The sequence below is a fragment of the Moschus berezovskii genome, chromosome 9, assembly GCF_049115385.1.
Source record: "Moschus berezovskii isolate FMDL1 chromosome 9, NW_MosBer_1.0, whole genome shotgun sequence".
NCBI lineage: Eukaryota > Metazoa > Chordata > Mammalia > Artiodactyla > Moschidae > Moschus > Moschus berezovskii.
Genome location: NC_142468.1, coordinates 79872512 through 79892473, shown reverse-complemented (window position 1 = coordinate 79892473; position 19962 = coordinate 79872512). Strand labels below are relative to the sequence as shown.

The following is a 19962-nucleotide window of genomic DNA, read 5'->3' as shown; positions in this document are numbered from 1 at the left end:
AGTGCTGAAGTTACACAAACTTCACTCACTCAATAACAACGGCAACGCTTTTCTGGGTTCTGTACAGATAAAGTTGAACTAAGGCACTTTTGAAGAGATCAACACAAACTCAGTTTTGCTTCTAGGAGCTGTCATTTCAGCATTTTGGGATGTGCCCCTCACTCTCTTGTCTGGGGAATCCCTGATAAATTAGGTCCTGACAGCTCAGTCTCAGGCAGGCCAAAACTCAAGAAAAGATCATTCGTCCAGGAATTATCAGTTCTTCCTCTCTCACAGTAACAACTACATAGGATGATTTGGGTGCATGGAGGAGAGGGTGTCAATCAGTTAATTAAAAATGTTCTAGAGTATGTGTTTGGAGCAGGGTCCAAAAGGATGATTAGGAATTATCCAGCCAAAGACAGGCATGAGGAGGCCATGAGACAGAAGGTAGAGTGTTTCTGAAGTCTAGGAAATGTGCAACAACATGATAATTTAAGAAATTTTCTAAGTGGAACAGTGCAACTAAAGGAAATGTGTGCAGAGGTGCCTATGTCTTTTATTCTCTGAGACGGTTCGTGAGGAGGGCAAACATTAAGATGGACAGTAAGGCAGCCAGATTATGAAGGGTCTTGTGTGCTAATGAAGAGATTTCTAAATTTTTTGTGAGAACTGTGATGAGCTACTGAGGCTTTGGGAGCAGGGCAATGAGCGGCAGCGCTGTGGCGGATAGGATGGAAGGAAGATAGGACCAGAGTGCAGAGGCCACGGTCTATTGCAGTGATTCAGATGGGAAACGGTGAACTCCAACCCTCCATGAATAAGCATGGCCTCTATTTCAGGAGCAGGGCAGAATTAAAAGACATTTCCTGCACAGCGATAATAGCACCAATAGAGCACGGAAGGTAACAATTCAGATAAGCTTATTACTTTTAATTTTAGCAACTCCAAATTACATAAAAATGGCTTCTACATTATCATAATTCACAAAATCTATACTACTTACCTCTAAGATCTGTAAATCTGTACTTATGGTTCTCCCGATTACATATAGTAGGGTAACCAATGATTGCGTTCCATACCTACAAAGCAACAAAACGCTAATCAGGAGTGGAAAATATTTTGTGAGACAAAGTTATACATCAGGTAAATGCTAAATATACAGTTCCTATTAATCCCTATTTCCCAAATCTAAGCAAAACCATATATAAAGTAGTTTAGCTTCATCTTTTAATAGAAAATTCATGTTGTAGAAAAGTCTATTAGCACAAAGAAGTAATTATAGTTAAATACTGATTTATGTAACACATGGTTTTAAAAGTTTCATTTAAATGAAAAAAGCTCCTCTTAAAAACAGTAATATTAACTGCTTTTATATTTTAAAATGAAGTGGTTAGAATAGATGTCACACACCCAAAATTAAGAAAATTTAAAAGAGAACAAGGAAATATTCAAAGTACATTCCTTAAAAATGTAGTTAATATAGAATCAGTTTCAGAAGCTCTGACTTAAATACCCTGAAAGCTTATTGAAACTTTTGTATTTGTGCTTTTTGGAAAGAGGATCCATATCTTAAGAGAATCTCAAAATGCTGATGGTCCCTGATGGCTAAGTACTCTGGGTTTCCTTGAGCTCCCTCAAGAGGCCTGGCCACTGAAACTTCCCTTTCAGTTTAGTGACCCTGAATGCCTGACAAGAACTGCCTGACAAACAGTCATGAAGCATTGCTGTGGAAAGACAGCAGATACATACCTGCTCAGAGTGCTGCTGTGGTTAAAAAAGTAAAGAAAGACTTTGGATGCGTTAAAAAAGAAAGAAAATTAAAATAGGTTAATATAATGGAATGGACAAGAAAAGATTAAACTACCATTGTCTTATTCATAGTTGATTCACACAACTGACTTACTCCCAAAATGTATACTTGAAACTAAAATTTGTGAGAGTTAACATTGGCATCTGTGTGACAAAGGTGGAAGAGAACGGTGCTTTCGTCCTTTTTTAAGTTCCCAGCTGTAAGGTAAACTGAATCTACTTCAGCACAGTGGAGAATAAGAGAAAGTCTACATATAATTCAGGCAAGCAAACCTGTTTCTATGGTGAAAGAAGAAATGTTTCTTAGCTCTTCATTTTTGTTGGCCAGGTATAAAAAGCCTGTGAAATGACTCAAGAAATCTGACAAAATCTGCAAAGAAACTGAGTTCAAAAAAAAAAAAAGGTAGGAAATAGAAGAAAACTAAACTTTGCTAAATGTGTGATTTTTCTACCAAATAAAGAGAAAAACTATGCTAAAAGCTGAATTGGGTTTGAAGACTCCTTGGGACAACTTATAAATTGTCAAAATGGGGAATCACATATAGTTAAAAGCATCAGTGTGGAGATTAAATGCGATGATGTGTGCTGAAGCACGTGGCACTCTTCATCACTTCCTATTCTTGCAAGTTTGAAGAGATATTTTTGAGACAGATGATGTCTCACTCCTGTTGAAAGAGTAATCTCTCTGAAATAGTACTCAACAAAAAAGATAGATGTTACAAATAGTTTATCCTGCCAGTAGTGTATTAATGTGAAGGCAGGAGCCAGTGTTTGTCAGTACAGCTGCCCCTTCAAGAAACTGATAACATTCAGTGCTAGCCAGGGTGATTTGGAACGTGAGTCCGTCTCACCTTCCACACCTTCATTTTCTCTCCTTTCTCGCATCCGTCCTCCCCTCCCATCCCTTCTCCTGCCACATCTGGCTTCCTGCAACAAGCATGGAGGCACCCAGGCATCTGGCCGGACCCGGTGACAGGCGATGGGAATGGACCCTCCAGCGCCTCAGCACACCACTCTGATCACATCTGAATTCTCTTGCTTATTCCAATCTAACCCTTTCAGCTCCATGTTCCCCATCATGAAATAGAACAAAGTGAAAAGGAGTGTAAGTTTTTAAGCTTAAGACTTCAGCCAGTATAACACATTTGGAGATAATTCCCCAGTGGTCTGAAGGTTAGGTCTCCATCCTCCCACTGCAGGGGATACAGGTTCAATCCCTGAAGAGGGAACAAAGATCCTGCATGCTGTGTGGCTCAGCCAACATAAATATAACCTATATTATTATAATTCATATATTATTATTAAACATATTTGTTATATATAATAAATAATAAATTTAAAGAAATAAACTGGAGCAATCAAAAAAGAAAGAGAAAAGTGGTACCAATTAAAATGGCACAAAAAAATTAAATAAGTGAATAAAATGGCACAAAGTTTGGGGAAGTTAAAAAACTTCTCTGGAGAAGAAATTAAGCATTTGGTGAAGAAGAGGGTAAGATTTATTCAGTTTGAAACAGATGATACTTTGCATTCTATATTCAAGTAAAACTAGGGTTTTCCTATAGGCCACAAAGTCTACATTGTTTTATAAAAGCCAAAAGCAAGGTAACAAGGATAATACAAATAACATTTCTACTGCATTCAATAAAACATCACAAAAAACTGTGTTGCTTTACGTCTATTTACATGTTCTTTCATAGGGTCTGTCCACAGCTGCAGGTATATATATATAGTAACTTGTCTGTAACCTGAAAGATGTCTTTATGGTTAATGGAAGCTCCTTCAATGGGATCAGGATCCAAAAGATCTCTCATCTAACAATGAACTAAATGCCCCATGACTGCCGGTACAGAGCCCTGAACAGGGGAGTGAGAGAAGCAAGAGCGAACCATTTCACCCAAGCATATGGTCCTACATACACTTTCAGATCAGGCTCCCTGGGAGGAATTTTGGGCTCAGTTGAGAACAGATGTTCCTGGACCGCTACTGGCAGTGTCTAAACTGTTTCAATTGACCAGCCCTACCTCCTCCTTTCCAGGGCCTTACGCTCCAGCCAGTTATGAAGGCCCGTCCCAAGTCAGACTCTCAGCCCTGCCCTCCTGGCATTTACTGGTTTCCTCCCCTCCACACTGAAGGTGATTTCTTCCAACTCAAGCCCCCTTCTTCTCTCAATCCCCAGAGCCCTTTCCATCTGTCCTCCGTAACATTTATCAGACACCATGTATTCATCACTTTACAACCCCTACAACAGCTTGAACTAACTGTGCCTTGGCATAGAAAAACCAGAACATTTATTACCAGAAAGAACCTTACAGTTGATCACATACAACATCTTCCATTTTATACAACTTTTAACCAAGGCCTAAAATTTAACTAGTGGGCCATCAGTAAATAAATGTTGGTCTAGTTTCAGTTCCAGATAAGAGGGTTAGAGAATTTAGTTTCTCATCTTTGTTTTGGAACAACTGATCTACTGGCAGAATGACAGTTTATGTTAGCACAGACAGTACAAAGCACGATCACAATGACAAGACACTGGGCTAGATGCTAGATTTCCTTCTGATGGGCTTCTCGGAGCTTTATGATGCTAACAGATACTGTGAATTTGAGGGAGTTAAAATAGTTTCCAAACTGATTGGGCTATTGCCTCCCTTGTTTACAGAAGGCTTGTCGGTATCTTCCATGAATAATGCTCAGTGAAATACTCTGGAGAAACACGAGTTTCAAAGCTAACTCACAAGTGATCAGTCACATTTTAGCAAATTCAGAATAAATCCTTTTCACTTAAATATGATAAATATTAAATTTGTCATAGCATTTGTTTACTTGTCTCATATCATTTTATGAAGACTGGTGACATACAACTATTTGTGTCAAATATAACTTTAATAAGTGATAAGTAAATATTCTGATACACAAAGAATAAGGTAAGCATCCTGGTACCATTTTAATGTAGAAAACATTAATTATTAATTTGAACTTTTATGTCCTCTTATAATCCATATACATTATACTATTCAAAATCATTTTCAAAATTCAGCAAGACTGGTGACTATAAACTGAATTCTAAAAATAAATCCTTTAGGTTGCTTCCATGTCCTGGCTATTATAAACAGTGCTGCAATGAACATTGGATGCAACCTAGATGTCCATCTGCAGATGAATGGATAAGAAAGCTTTGGTACATATACACAATGGAGTATTTCTCAGCCATCAAAAAGAATGCATTTGAATCAGTTTTAATGAGGTGGATGAAATTGGAGCCAATTATACAGAGTGAAGTAAGCCAGAAAGAAGAACATCAATACCGTATATTAACGCATATATATGGAATTTAGAAAAATGGTAACCTAAACCCTGTATAAGAGAGTGCAAAAGAGACATAGGCATTTAGAACAGTCTTTGGGACTCTGTGGGAGAGGGTGAAGGTGGAATGATTGGAGAGAATGGAATTGTAGCATGTATATTATCATTAGTGACCAGTCCAGGTTCGACGCATAAATTTTCCTCTGTTCATTTCTTTGCATTTGTGCTTTTTTAATAAAATTCTTTTTTAGAAATAAAAATAAATAAATAAATAAATAAATAAAATAAAAATAAATCCTTTAGATGTAGAAGGCAAATTTACTTGAGTCTCAAAGACGTTTTGTAGCAGAATGGGCAAGAGGAATGAACTGACATTAATTTATCATAAACAGAAAAGAAAAGCATCTATTTTATGAGCAGAGCATTTTGTTAAAAGATTAAAAAAATTAAGCCATGGTTAAAAATGAGTGCATTTATAATTCTAAGAACTTCTCAGGGATGATGAAGTATCCATTTAGAGTTGTTCTTTTTGAAAAAAAGGAAGTCCTTCTATACTCGTGTTTAATACAGTTAGATCATTTAAATAAATTACTAGACAATGGACTTTTAGAGTATTGCAAACATGCTTCTGTTCTCCAAATGCAGAAAAAATTCTTCTGAGGGATAAAAACTAAAACACATTTAAATTAAGAGCAATCTTTCCTATGGGTTGCTCAAAGCCATTTGCAAGAGCTTCACTAGTTAGACGTGCTTTGTATGGTATAGAAAGAGAGGGAAAATTAATCGAGGGGCTGTTTTACCCCACAGAGCAGTGCTGTGCAGTTGAATTCTCTCCAGGATGGAAATGCTCTCTGGTCTACTATGGTAGCTACTGGCCACACTGAGCACTTAAAACAAGGCTAGTACAACTGGGGAACTGAATTTTAAATTTATTTAATTGCAGTTAATTTAAATTTAAATAGCCATATGTTAGCTAGTAGCCAGTGTATCGAGCAATGCAGCCTTAGTTAATTTTTTAATCTGGTGTCAATTGGTTCCTTGTTAAACTACACCTGGGTCACTCAGGGGACTATCAAAAGGTAATGACAGATTCTGATTTTTAAGGAGTAGGTGGGCTTTGAAGCCTTTAGATGTATCAGCCACTCTAGGTAATTACAAAGCTCTGCCTCCCAGTGGGGGGTCAATGGTAAAGAATCTGCCTGCCAATGCAGGAGATACAAGAGACCTGAGTTTGATCTCGGGGTTGGGAAGATCCCCTGGAGGAGGAAATGGCAATCCACTTTAGTATTCTTGCCTGGAAAATTCCATGGACAGAGGATCCTGGTGGGCTACAGTCCCTGGGGTTGCAAAGAGTCAGACAAGACTAAGCATGCAATATTAGAAAGCGTCAGGTTTGTGGTTACGCTCACCTGTCTGAGTGTGGATATGACCCTGGACTGACAGGCACCATGTCACCTTCAGACACAATATGAAAAACCCTTAACACTTACAAATACACACAAGTGCCAGGCACTAGGAAGCACTGAGCCTGGAAGATAACGTGAAGCTGTGTCTTAATTCTGGGCTTTTAAGAAGGCATGGTTAATTAAGGCTTTCAGTGACTGTGAAGCTGGGGAGATCCCAGCCAGGAATAGGATGTTGAATCTCATTGTCTTCCTGCCCTTTGACCTTCTGCTGAAGACCATCAGTAAAATAGCTTGATTTCCACCCCCCTCCAAAAAAAGAATGTATGGTTAAGTCATGTTCTAGAAAGAGCAATTATTAAAGGTAAGCTATTTGACTTGTGCATTTCAATGTCTATTTTACAGGCTATGAAACAAGCATGCTGCTGCTGCTGCTAAGTCACTTCAGTCATGTCCGAATCTGTGCGATCCCATAGACGGCAGCCCACCAGGCTCCGCCATCCCTGGGATTCTCCAGGCAAGAACACTGGAGTGGGTTGCCATTTCCTTCTCCAATGCATGAGAGTGAAAAGTGAAAGTGAAGTCGCTCAGTCATGTCCGACTCTTAGCGACCCCATGGACTGCAGCCTACCAGGCTCCTCCATCCATGGGATTTTCTAGGCAAGAGTACTGGAGTGGCTTGCCATTGCCTTCTCCAGAAACAAGCATATTTAATCTTAAAAGGTGAAAAACATAAAACGTTCAATAATATGGAACCCAAATATATAAAGGGAATCTGAAAAAGACACAAGCTCAGCAGCAAAGCATATGTAGTAATATGTTGCATATACTGTTTCATAAAGATACGGCGATGTATTTCACAAAACAAAATGGAAAATGTATACTCATACCGAAAAACATGACTTATCCTAATCTGAGTCTCTGAAGACAAGATTCTTAGTGGGCAAAATGGGGAAACTGAGATAGATAAGTCTCTCATGCAAAACTACATTCACAAAGAACACCAAAACCAAGGATAAATGACCTTATCTTCCACGAAGCTGCTGTGTGGTTAGACTAAATGCAGGAAAAATAACCACTTTTCTAGGCAAGGTGAAGGCCTTTAGGGACCTAGCCAGACTAAAGCTGAGCCACTAGCACCAGACTGATGACCTAAAGAAAAGGGTGGTTTCACATTTCCTCCTCACCTTTCGCTCACAGCTTGCCAATTGTTGATTAAAAAGTCCTTTGCCACATATCGGCCAACTTCAGATGCTGCAACAGCTTCAATGACATTTGTTTCATTAAAAGTGAAAGGAGACACAGTGATGGCATAATCCATATATCTGCAAAAGTGCATTTGGCAGAAAATAAATATGCAAAAATTATTCAATAGAAAGAATACATTTATATAAGTGGAGTTAAAAATCCCATATGGTTCTAAGTTAGCGGTGCATAAATATGTTTCATATTAATTCTTATATTAGCTCATGTCTGTTTTTCTCCCTTTAGTTTATTAATTGCATTCCTCCACCAAGAACCTTTTCACGTTAAGTTACAATAATCACCTGTTAAGTATCCATGGATCTTTACTGCAGCTCATTGCATAAGCAAGTTGAATCCTTTCTTCTTCCTTTGTGTTATTATTGTAGATTTTTAACAAAAAATCCCATTCTTTATCATTTCCCAAGGCAATGCCATAACATAAAATAACATTTTTAATTGGATTAGGTATTCTGTAAGATACAACATGGAATGATATTTTTCATAGTAGTTAAATTGTATGTTAATCTAGGTTGTCACATATTTAGAAGTATGATGCTGCTAAGTCGCTTCAGTTGTGTCCAACTCTGTGCGACCCCGTAGACAGCAGCCTGCCAGGCTCCGCTGTCCCCGGGATTCTCCAGGCAAGAACACTGAAGTATAAATCTAGAAAAAATGTTTTCGATCTCAGATATGAATATCAAAAGCTGGAATCTAGAAAAGCAACTGTGAAAACTGTCATTCACACTAATATCTTGAGGTAATCAAATTAGTTCAGAAACTAAGGAGATGTGAGGGAGAAACAGAATAGTACAAACAGTGTATGTTGATAATTCTGTTTGATTTCATATATTATTATCACATTTTCTAAGAGTCCATCTGAGGGCATATATTCAAAGTAATATAACAATACCAAAATGACAGAGTATTGGTCTCAGCGGTCAATGAGGCTGAAAACTTAGAGATGTGCTGATGCACTTTTATATGTATGAATAAATAACCATAAAGAACAACCTAAATAAGACTCGAAATAAGCACAGGTGCTTATTAGGGAATGCACTGGTAATGAGAGGTCCTGGGTGAGAATTCAGTGTATAAATTCTGATCTATTGTGAACTGTGATGTTAGAGAAGACTCTTGAGAGTCCCTTGGACTGCAAGGAGATCCAACCAGTCCACCCTAAAGGAATATTCAGTCCTGAATATTCATTGGAAAGACTGGTGGTGAAGCTGAAACTCCAATACTTTGGCCACCTGATGCAAAGAACTGACTCATTTGAAAAGACCCTGATGCCAGGAAAGATTGAAGGCAGGAGGAGAAGAGGCCGACAGAGGATGAGATGGTTGGATGGCATCACTGACTCAATGGACATGAGTTTGAGCAAGCTCCAGGAGCTGGTGAAGAGCAGGGAGGCCTGGCGTGCTGCAGTCCACAGGGTCACAAAGAGTCAGACACGACTGAGCGACTGGACTGAACTTATTGTTATGTACAGACCTACAAGAGACAATTCTCTGTGTGCGTGTATCTGTTTTTAAAGGATATTTGAAAAAAAAATAAAAAGAGAAAGAGATTATGTAAGTAAAAACAAAATGTTCCTTCCCAGAGTAAAAGCATGAAACATTGAGAGACATTGTTGGTGCTGAAACAGGGCAAAAAGAAGGGCAATTACAATATGACTCTTACTCATTCTCTGGATGGTTCATCCAGTTTCTGAAGAGTTCTCTGGACAGCTGAAGACAGTCCTCAAGACCCAACCAACATGCAGTTCCAAAAACTTTTTCCAGTGATATTCTTGAAAGAAAAGTCAAAGAACATTTATTTTTCATTACATTTATTTTTTTCTGCTTCCAAGAATATGTGTTTCATAAAAAGATGGGTATTTTAAAAACATCCTTCCAATAATATCAGGTTTGTTAGAAAATAGCCTTTGTGGATGGCAACTATATTTAAGGTTCAGGGAAATATTTGCTGAGACGCTCTCAGGCACCAAATAAGCACTCAGACTGGTATTTTTTTGAAGGTAAGAAATAAATTACTGCCATCTTTCATCTCCCTCAAACACACACGAGTGTACACACACACCACATCTGTTATCAATTTATTTTTTCTCTCTCATACAACAATTGGCTTACAGATTTTTACAAAATGACTTTAGAGTATCTGATATAATACACTTAAAAATAAAGTTCTTTCTCTACACATGAAAACAGAGGGAATGGTTTATTTCTCTGCTCTGACGCTATGCCTTCCCTCGCTTCAGCTTCCATTTTTCCTCTGCTCCTCCTGACTATTAATGTCATCCCCAGAAAAGGAACGGAGGTTTCTGTTTTGTTTTTATAGTTGAGCTGAGGTATGTGTTATGATTGCAAAGAAAGTAGGTTCAAAAGAACATGGAGAGAACAATGATAAATCCAGATAAGTGTGACGTGTGACTCCTCACTCTGCAGTTTAGAGTCAGAGGTAAAGGAATTCAGAGGGTCAGAAGTTTTCCAGAAAATACAAGAGCCAAATCTCCTTTGTCCCACCATCCCTCTGGTTTGCTCTCTGCCTGGCCTGACCTGATAAGCAGAAGTAGTAAGACCAGGGGTGGAAGCCTTCTGAGAGACAGCTCTGACCACTCACTACACATTCACTCCTCTCTCCACCCTTCCCAAGCTGGCAGCAGCAAGAAGGAATTCTCTGGAAGCGCAATCTAACTCCCGAGGTTGGCCCCAGGATGCTACAAAAAACAGGTCGCTTCAGGCCAGTGTGGGAGAGCCAAGGCCACAGCTGGTTAACAAAGAGGCTGCCTGGTTGGGCCTTTCTGTTCATTCAGACGGCTTGCCTATCCACTCTCCATTCCAGCTCCTCCCTGTGTCTTCCATCCGTCTGTAAATCCAATGCCATGTCCTTCTAGTCACACTCTGTAGGCTAAAATCTCTCCCCTTTTAGAAGGAAACTCGTAAGAGAGAACAATCACCTTTTGCATAGCTTGTATTTTTGCTTGGTCTAACTGACTCCAGCTTGGTGTTGACTAGAGCTGTAGATGGCATCCCTGCACCATTCACCGTTGGTCACAGACCCCCTCTCTCAGTCTGGAAGCCCAGCCTACCTTCTGTCACAGGGTCCCGCGGCCCTGTTTTGCCTTTCACCCCCTTCCCAGACTAGCATTATGGCTCACTCCCCCACCAAACCAATGTCATTCACAATACTTGCTCATGCTCACACACCGATGACTGACACAGGTCACTGTCAGTCATCAGATTTGATGATCTGATCATCAGTCATCAACCTCCCTCATCATATTTGCATAATGTTAGAATTTCTGTTTGACATACATAATGGAACTTTTCCCTCTTTCATCAATAATACAGAGTGGAATTTTGTCTACTGTGGCCTTCTGATACCCTTCATTTGAATTAGCTGATTTTGTTTAGCACAACTTTTCACCAGTAGTACAACTTACTTAAGATTTCAACTAGTAGCATAAAAGTTGAGAATATAAAGCTATAAACTCCTGTGTGTACACGTATGTGCTTTGCAGGTAAACTAAGACCCCTAACTACTATTTCCCATATATGTAGCTCACCAATCTCAAAGCTACTATTCTCAAATTGCACACAAATCTCTCAGTCAATCGTTAACTATTAGGATCTTACTTTATGAATCTGGAAACCTATCCATTAATATGAATCATTTAATTCAATTGTCACTGTTCAGAAAGTACTTACAGAGCTAAATAGTCCTCCTGCAAGGCTGCCACATTTTCACGAATTATAGTTGAGTAAGTATTCCATATTGACATAAGTCTCTTCAATAGATACTTCTATAAACAATAAAGAGAATATTAGTTAGTTCTGCTCACAACGCTCAATTTGCACTGTTTTTCCCTCATCTGAAAAGACATTAACAGAGAGGTGACAGATATTTCTTCAGAAATAAACTTCATTTGTTACTAAATGTCTAATTGATTCTTTAACATTTTAGGTTCACTTTCTTCATATGAAAGCGATATGTAGACAATATGATGTGTGTAAGCACATTGCCTGGCACATGCTGTTGCTGCTGTTAAGTCACTTCAGTCGTGTCCAACTCTGCGTGACCCCATAGATGGAAGCCCACCAGGCTCCCCCGTCCCTGGGATTCTCCAGGCAAGAACACTGGAGTGGGTTGCCATTTCCTTCTCCAATGTGTGAAAGTGAAAAGTGAAAGTGAAGTCGCTCAGCCACATCAGACTCGTAGCGACCCCATGGACTGCAAGCCACCGGGCTCCCCCGTCCATGGGATTTTCTAGGCAAGAGTACTGGAGTGGCTTGCCATTGCCTTCTCTGTTGCCTGGCACATAGTAGGAGCTTAATCAGTATTAGCCACTCTTATCGCTTACTATCACCCCAAAATTGCTAGTTGTCTTTAAAATAGAGGGAAAAGAAGGGACAAATATAAGACAAACTTTCTACCTTGAAACTTTCAAACTTTCATACTTAGTGTGTATATATATATATATATATATATACACACACACATATATACACATACACTCATATATATATATATATATATATATATGAAAACAAGGAACACTGGACAAATGTAAACCCTGGATCCAAAATAAGATTTCTTCAACTGAGCTATTGGCTGGTAAATAACAGCATTTTAACAGTCATATATTTACAAATACATCCCTCAGAATAGTATTATTCATTGAAATTCTTTAAAAAACAAATGTGAGCTTTTACTTCTTTACTCACCGGCCAAGGATCAGATGTCATCAATGAGCCACCTCAACCCCACAGACACCCAAGCGCCTTCTATTGGTCTCTATGCCCACATTCAAGTATGTTCACATCAGCATTTTATACAAAAGGAAGTCTGGAATGCCAAGGTGCTTGTGATTTTGCTCTCAGATGGCCCTAGAAACTCACTTGAAATCATCATCTAATACATCTGCTGTTTTGTTTGTGGTCCCCAAATCTCCAAGGGGCTGCACCCAAACTGAGGCTTTTCCTATGCCATCTATCTTATGATCACTGGATCACTGTTAAAGACTTAATAATGGAAATTTCCCCTTTTATTGATACTATTTTCCCCTTTTATAAGGACAAGATGGGACAGTCATTTCTTCATTCATTAACTCTAATTTCCGCATCTCTCTTCCCAATATCAAAAGCAGCTTCAAAATATTTACTTTTCTAGAATATTGCTCTCTGGTTTTAAGTGCTGGCCCTATAAATCAGAGTATATAAATTATGGATATAGAACCACGAAAAGTCATTCTGTTTACCAACAATCTTTTAGGAAAACAGTTGTTAATAGACACTATCCTTTCTTTATAAAAAAAAAAAAAAGTATACCATTTCCATCCACTTCTGGTTTCTTAAGACACACCGACACCTCAGCAAGAATTAAGTACCTTCTCTCATATACATCTCCTAGGGCAGATCTATGGGAGAAGGCAACAGCACCCCACTCCAGTACTCTTGCCTGGAAAATCCCATGGACAGAGGAGCCTGGTGGGCTGCAGTCCATGGGGTCGCGAAGAGGAGGACACGACTGAGCGACTTTACTTTCATTTTTCACTTTCATGCATTGGAGAAGGAAATGGCAACCCACTAAAGTGTTCTTGCCTGGAGAATCCCAGGGACGGGGGAGCCTGGTGGGCTGCTGTCGATGGGGTTGCAGAGTCGGACACGACTGAAGCGACTTAGCAGCAGCAGCAGTAGGGCAGATCTATGACCAAGGTATTTTCTTCTAAGAATAAGCAACTGTTCCTAAGAAAATGAATATATACAGAACTAGCAGGCTCTTATTTTGGGAAAGACTAGTTTTAGATGCTATCTAAAATATGGAAGAAAGATGAAACAAAATAATTATTTTTAAAAACCATCTAACGAAGAATGAATTTACCTTTAACAATGGATATATATCATGGTTGTTCCCATCAGAAACAAGATCCCTGGTTACTAGGTTCATCAAAACTGCATGCCACACTATGATTTCATCTTCTTCAGCAAGGTACTTGGTTAAATCAAGTGCTGTTTCAATCTCGATATAATCGTTTCTGTTTGGTTTTTAAAAAAACAACAAAGATTCAAAAAAGCCTTTCCTATCTGTACACTTTCCATGTTTGTTACATGATTGAGTGCCTGATTTAAAGAAGGTATATGAAATCAAGAAGCTAGAGGGCAAAGGGCCCATCTCGTTGATAAGGTGGAACCCAAGCAATGTGGACAGGCTCTCCATTTCAGTTTGACAGGTTCAAGGTCAATGAATACAAGAAAGTAGCAAAGAAGAAAAATATAGGTATGTGATGGGAGGGACAGGGAAGGCTTTCTGGAGGAGGAACTGGAAAAAAGAATGAAGGAAGGGCAGGACTGGAGTAAGTGGAAAGATAGAGGAAGGCACTTGGGACAGAGGGGTTCATGGAAGACCCACTTAGCCAAGGCAGGGGATTTCTTTTGTGTGTACTGAGAGATGGGGCTAACAGGTAATCAAAAGTGTGGAGAGGCTTGACTATCAGGATGAAGAATTTACATTTGGTGGGAAGGTATTTAAACAATCAGGGTAACATCATGAAATTGATGCCTTAAAATTTTGTTTCAATTTGTGCTGCAGGAGACAGAATGGAATTCTAAAGGACTAACAGCTAGAAGCTAATGTGATAGGCCAGGCAAAGGGTGATGCAAATTTGACTTAGCAAAGAAGCAATGAAGGCGGTAAGTGAGGTGAGAATCCAAAAGACATTCCCCGGATCCCCAGAATGAATAGAGAAGACACAGTGACTTGATGAGAGAAGGAGAGAGGGAAGAGGGTCAAGGATATCTCTAATGTTTCAAGTCGGGGAGACGGGAAGGATAGCAGTGCCTTTGACAAAGAGAGATTGACAGCAGGAGCAATTTAGAGACAGAAATAAAGTTCAGTGCTTTTGGTACTGAATTTAAACAACCTCAGGATGAACAGAAGACAGGAGGAGACACATAGGTACATAGATTTAGAAGTCATCAACATATCCTTTACAAACATTTACTGAATACCTTATATCTGGTGGGCACTGTCCATACACACAATCAAGTGACCACTGAAACCATAAGAAGGCAAGAATGACTCAGAGGAAAGACAGAAGAAAATAACATAACCATGACTGATTATGATAGACTGATCTTAAAGAGGCTCAGGGCAGCTGGAAAAAGAAGTCAGATACTGGAGGAGAAACACGTTTGCACACTGAAGTCTCAGGAACTCAAAAAAGCAGCTTGCAGGAGGATGTGGTTAACAATACTAAACTCATGGTAATCTCAGAGAAATGTTGCAGTGACGCAGTGGGTGGGGAAATGTGCTCTACATCAAGAGGGGAAAAGTAAAAAAAAAGAGGGATAAAATACACAGACATTCATTCAAGAAATACAACAGGTGAAGGAAAGAGAGAACACAATGGATAATTTATTATGTGCACTCCTTAACTTTATGGTCTAAAAATTTAAATTCTGAACATGCATTCATTTCCCTGGTTAGAAACTTAGCAGTAGAGTAAATCCACTATCAATGAAATCAGTAATTCTGTAATATATTAGAATTTAGGCTCATTAAAATTATACACACAGCCATCACCTCTGGGTAACAAAAATCACTTCAAAGTCTTAATTGATAGTTGATTTATTTCCAGAAACTCTTTATTTTTGATATACCAGTTACTTTATTTCCTTAACTTCTAATATCTTACAATGATATGAAAATATCTTCCATAATCTTCCCAAATTTATCCATTTGAACATTAACAGTCTTTATAAACGCAAGTCTGAACTCCGTGTATGTCATCAAGTTTTCACTCTTGATCTAGATTTTAAAATAATGATTCTTATACATTTTGTAATAATCCTATAAATATTTAAACACTATTACTTTTTCCTATTTACATCATCTCTACTACATCCTTCTAAAGGTTTTCCTTTAAGGGCTTCCCCCTTTTTTTTTTTATCATGGAAAGGCATTTTATTTTATTTAAATATAGTAGTGTGTACATGTCGATCTCAAACTCTAGTCTATCCCCTGCTTCCCCTCAGGACTTCCCTTTGAAGCATTAAATTTTCTTTGCTGCTCCTTTAAGAGCCTTTCAAAATTTCTCCATGGTCAGTTTAAATCTTATTATACCAAAGTTAATTTACTCGAAAATAGATGGGACTTTCATATAACTAACCACCAAATTTTGACTTGACAAAGAACATATATTCTTTTTTATCAAATTGTTATAAAAACATCGTTTCCTGTGGCTTTCATTTTTATTAGCAGTAGATGCTATTGCTCTTTCCTGCTGATGACCTTTTTTGAATTGTCTTTTTTTCTAATTTTTTATTGTTGCAAAATACACATAACATAAAGTTTGCCTTCCTAACCATTTTGAAGTGTACAGTTCCCTGGGATTAAATACATTCATATGTATAACTGATTTACTTTGCTGCACAGCGGAAACTAACACTGTAAATCAACTGTTCTCCAATAAAATTTTTTTAAAAGTACATTGATAATGTACAACTATCGTCACTAGCCATCTAGAGAACTCCCCTCATCTGTGAAACTGAAACTCTGCGCGCAGTAAACAGTATCTCCCCATGCTCCCCCCCTCCCACCCAGTCCGTGGCGATCACCAGTCTTTCTGTCTCTGTGAGTCTCACTACTCTGAGTAGCTCATGTAAATGGAAACATAGTGTCTGTCTTTCTGTGACTGGTGTATTTCACATAACATAATGTCCTCAAGGTTCATCCATGTTGTTGCATATTCCAGCAACTTTTTAAAAAATATTTAAACCTTTTATTTTGTATTGAGGTATAGCCAGTTAACAATGTTGTGAACAGCAAAGGGACTCAGCCTAACATATACATATATCCATTGTCCTCCAAACTCCATCCCATCCAGGCTGCCACATAACATTGATCAGAGTTCCATGTGCTACGCAGTAGGACCTTGCTATATTTTAAATATAGCAATGTGTACGTGTTCGTCCCAAAAGCCATATCTCTTCCCCTCATCCTTCCCCTTGGCACCCGTTAAGTTCTTTCTCTAGGTCGGTGAGTGTCTTTCTGTTTTGTAAGTAAGTTCATTTGTATCATTTCTTTTTAGATTCCACATTGAAGGGGTGTAATATGATATTTCTTATCAGTCTGACTTACTTCACTCAATATTACACTCTCTAGGTCCATTCATGTTGTCCAGCAACTTTTATATCATAAAATTTCACAATAACCGCAGAATCTGACCCTAATCTTATTAAGTTAGGGCTTGTATAAACTAAAGAGCCAGTTTCATAGGGATGAGGTTATTATTTTTGTAAATTTCTCAAGCTACACTGTTAAATGATGAGAGAAGAAAATATACTCACTTAGACAAGGAAAAGGCATCATCAACCAGCTGAAGTCTATGAATAACAGGAATAGCCTGCAGATGAGATCCAAAGATGCTCAGGAAAACATGAGAACATTCTTAGTAGAAAAATAACTTTCAAAACAATAACATTTCAAGATCACTGCTGCTTACAAAGCACTTTCATGTGCATTATCTCATGTACAGAGAAATGATCATTTCTAGGGATAATTTCCATAATTTATTTATTATGCATCTGTTTTTGATAAGCGATCCCTTTGGACATCAATCATATGGCTTAAATATGGCTGAGAGTTCTGCCAAAATACTCTGTGAAAAACAGCACGTTAAAAAATAAAACAGGAAGCCAAGTTTAAAGGGCCTCTCCAAAACAAAAAGTATACATTAATTGTATCACGACGTCCAAACTGTTGTCAGGGGACTTTTTGGCACAGAAAGCCTTAAATAAATATTACTTAGCTCTATTTGGCAATGTTGAGGTACTCTTCTCAGCAGTGTCTCTCTTCTCAAGAGTTTAGTAATTCGATACAGTGCCACTGACAGAGCCCTTTGAATCAAAGGAGTCAACTGCCAACCTAACTTCTCAGGCTTCTGTTTGAGCTCCCCAGCACTGCCAGGCCACAGGACTGTCTCAGCTTGTGTCCCAAGGGTCCCAAAGTTTCCTGCAGCATTCCTTCAACAGCAACACCCCACCCCCCAGCCCCGCCACGCATATTCATATATGTGGTCCCAGAAGATTTATCTTCACAACATCCCTTTGAGCATCTGAACAAGCCAAGCTTAATTCTCTCCTTGGCAGTAGTCACATATCTTTTCTGGCAGTAATAATAATACTTACATTTTCTAGATTAATATTAATAGTAGAAATGTTTTGTTTGCTCAGCAATTATGTTGTAGGAATAACTGACTTCAGTTTTTCAATAAGTAAAATCTACAAGGGCTTCAAGAAATCATTGCTATAATGGCATGACCTAGTGTTTCCACAGCTAAGACTGCCCTTAGAAATTAAAAAAAAAATTTAGCTACTCAGAAAAAGATTTTTAAATAAATTATTATTACAGTTGGTTTTTTACCTTTATTCAAAAGCCCAATGATAAATCTTTTAAAAATACTGATCATGTTCTGAATGCCTGAATTGGGTTAGGTTTCTGTTAAACATCATACATACATCATCTTATTTAATCTTCACAACAAGCTTTTAACACTGGTCCATTATACCCATTATTATACAGACAAGGAATCCAAGGCATAACTGGCTAAAAAAGAGACCCAAGGTCACACGTCTGGCAAACGATGATCAAAAATATGAACACAAGTTGATCTGACCCAGAACCCCAGCTCTCCAGCTCTGTGCTCTGCCTCTTTAGCCAGAGACTCACTGGGTGACTCACAGAGACTCTGACGACAGAGACACCTAAGATATCCTTTAGTTCAACACACTAGTTTTACAAATGGAATCTAAATGAACTGCCCCAGGCTGCACAGCAGAGCCATCTCTACAGACTTCTAAGCCAGCATCCATCTCCACTAATGGAGGTTTGGTTTAATTCAACAAAGTAAAGTCTGACTGATAAGAGCTAGCCAATATTTTAATTTTTATATATTGTATAATAATTTACAGTTATTTGATAACTTAAGTGATATTGGATTATTATTGATATCTTGTGAATTAAATTATCTCCTTGGCCGGATGATGAAAATACAATTTTTAGAAAATTAACATTTTCTAGCATTTATGTACTGGCACCTATTATGGGCTTAGAAAATTTTTTGTTTTGTTTTTTTGTTTTGGCCACACCAGGTGGCATGGGGGAATCTTAGTCCCTGACCAGGGATTGAACCTGTGTCCCCTGCATCGGGAGTAGAGTGTCTCAACCACTGGACTACTAGGGAAGTCCCTAGACATTTTAAGTATTTGTTTACTTATATTATCTCTAATTCTCATAAGGAATAAGAAAGATATGATATTATTCCCATTTTAAAGTGAAGAAATTGAAGCAGAACATTTAAGTAACTTGCCTAAGATCACAAAATTAACAGTTAATTGGAAATTATTTTGATTTTCATTTAGAAAGGCAAAATTATTGTGGAAAAGTGAGAGAAATGTTCAAAAACACAATACATTCAACCAAAACCTCTCTTTTCTAAGAAAAAAAAATCCAGCACGCCTTGGTATGAGGGGTGGCAAAAGGGTCAGGTTCCCACCAATCAGGTTAATAAAAGCTCAGCCTATAAAGTCTAGAGAGTACAGTATTAATGATATTCAATAAAAGGTATAAAAATAAAACTTACCTTAGGATCTTTTTCAAGCTGTTGATTTAATTTCTTCCAACCTAATTTATCATAGTTAACTCTATAGTATCCAGTCATATTCAAATTTAATATCACCCAGTCATGATCAGAATCTGAAATCTGCATTTCAGGAAATACTTCTACAAAGAAATATGTGAACAGTTTGAACTGGTACATTTTAAAAATAATTTACTACATGTTTTACTATGCCTTCTTAATTCTAAACAACAAATCCAGTAAAACAAAAAGTAAAGATATTCTAAAATATGTATTGATCTTACCATATAACTTTATTTTTTTCACATACGACTTTTGATTAGAAATGTTTCTTTAAAGCTCTGTGTTCAACAAGAATGATGTAATATTTTAGTTTTAAATAAGCTATTCAAAAGCTAGACATTTTAATATTTTATTCTCTGCTTTCACATATGTGTGTGCATATATATACATATATTTGCATATATATGAGAAGGTATTTTTAAAAATTTGTTACTTACTGCTGCTTTTATCTAGCCAGACTAAAGACTGTGTAGTTCCATTTTTTATCCAAAGAATAGGTATAATCCATGTGTCACT

The 19962-nt window shown here is 37.9% G+C and overlaps 1 protein-coding gene across 2 annotated transcripts in view; it reads right to left on the bottom strand.

Annotated features, from left to right (window-relative positions):
• LVRN (laeverin) overlaps positions 1-19962 on the bottom strand; it is a 73587-nt gene that overhangs the window by 6424 nt on the left and 47201 nt on the right. For both annotated transcript variants that reach the window (XM_055436342.2, XM_055436343.2), the window contains 9 exons: positions 19884-19960; positions 19387-19526; positions 17093-17148; positions 13626-13779; positions 11453-11547; positions 9426-9533; positions 8048-8215; positions 7688-7825; positions 986-1061 (listed from right to left, as the gene is read on the bottom strand). In XM_055436342.2, coding sequence (XP_055292317.2) covers positions 986-1061; positions 7688-7825; positions 8048-8215; positions 9426-9533; positions 11453-11547; positions 13626-13779; positions 17093-17148; positions 19387-19526; positions 19884-19960 — 1012 coding nt within the window. The remainder of the gene's footprint in view (positions 1-985; positions 1062-7687; positions 7826-8047; positions 8216-9425; positions 9534-11452; positions 11548-13625; positions 13780-17092; positions 17149-19386; positions 19527-19883; positions 19961-19962) is intronic.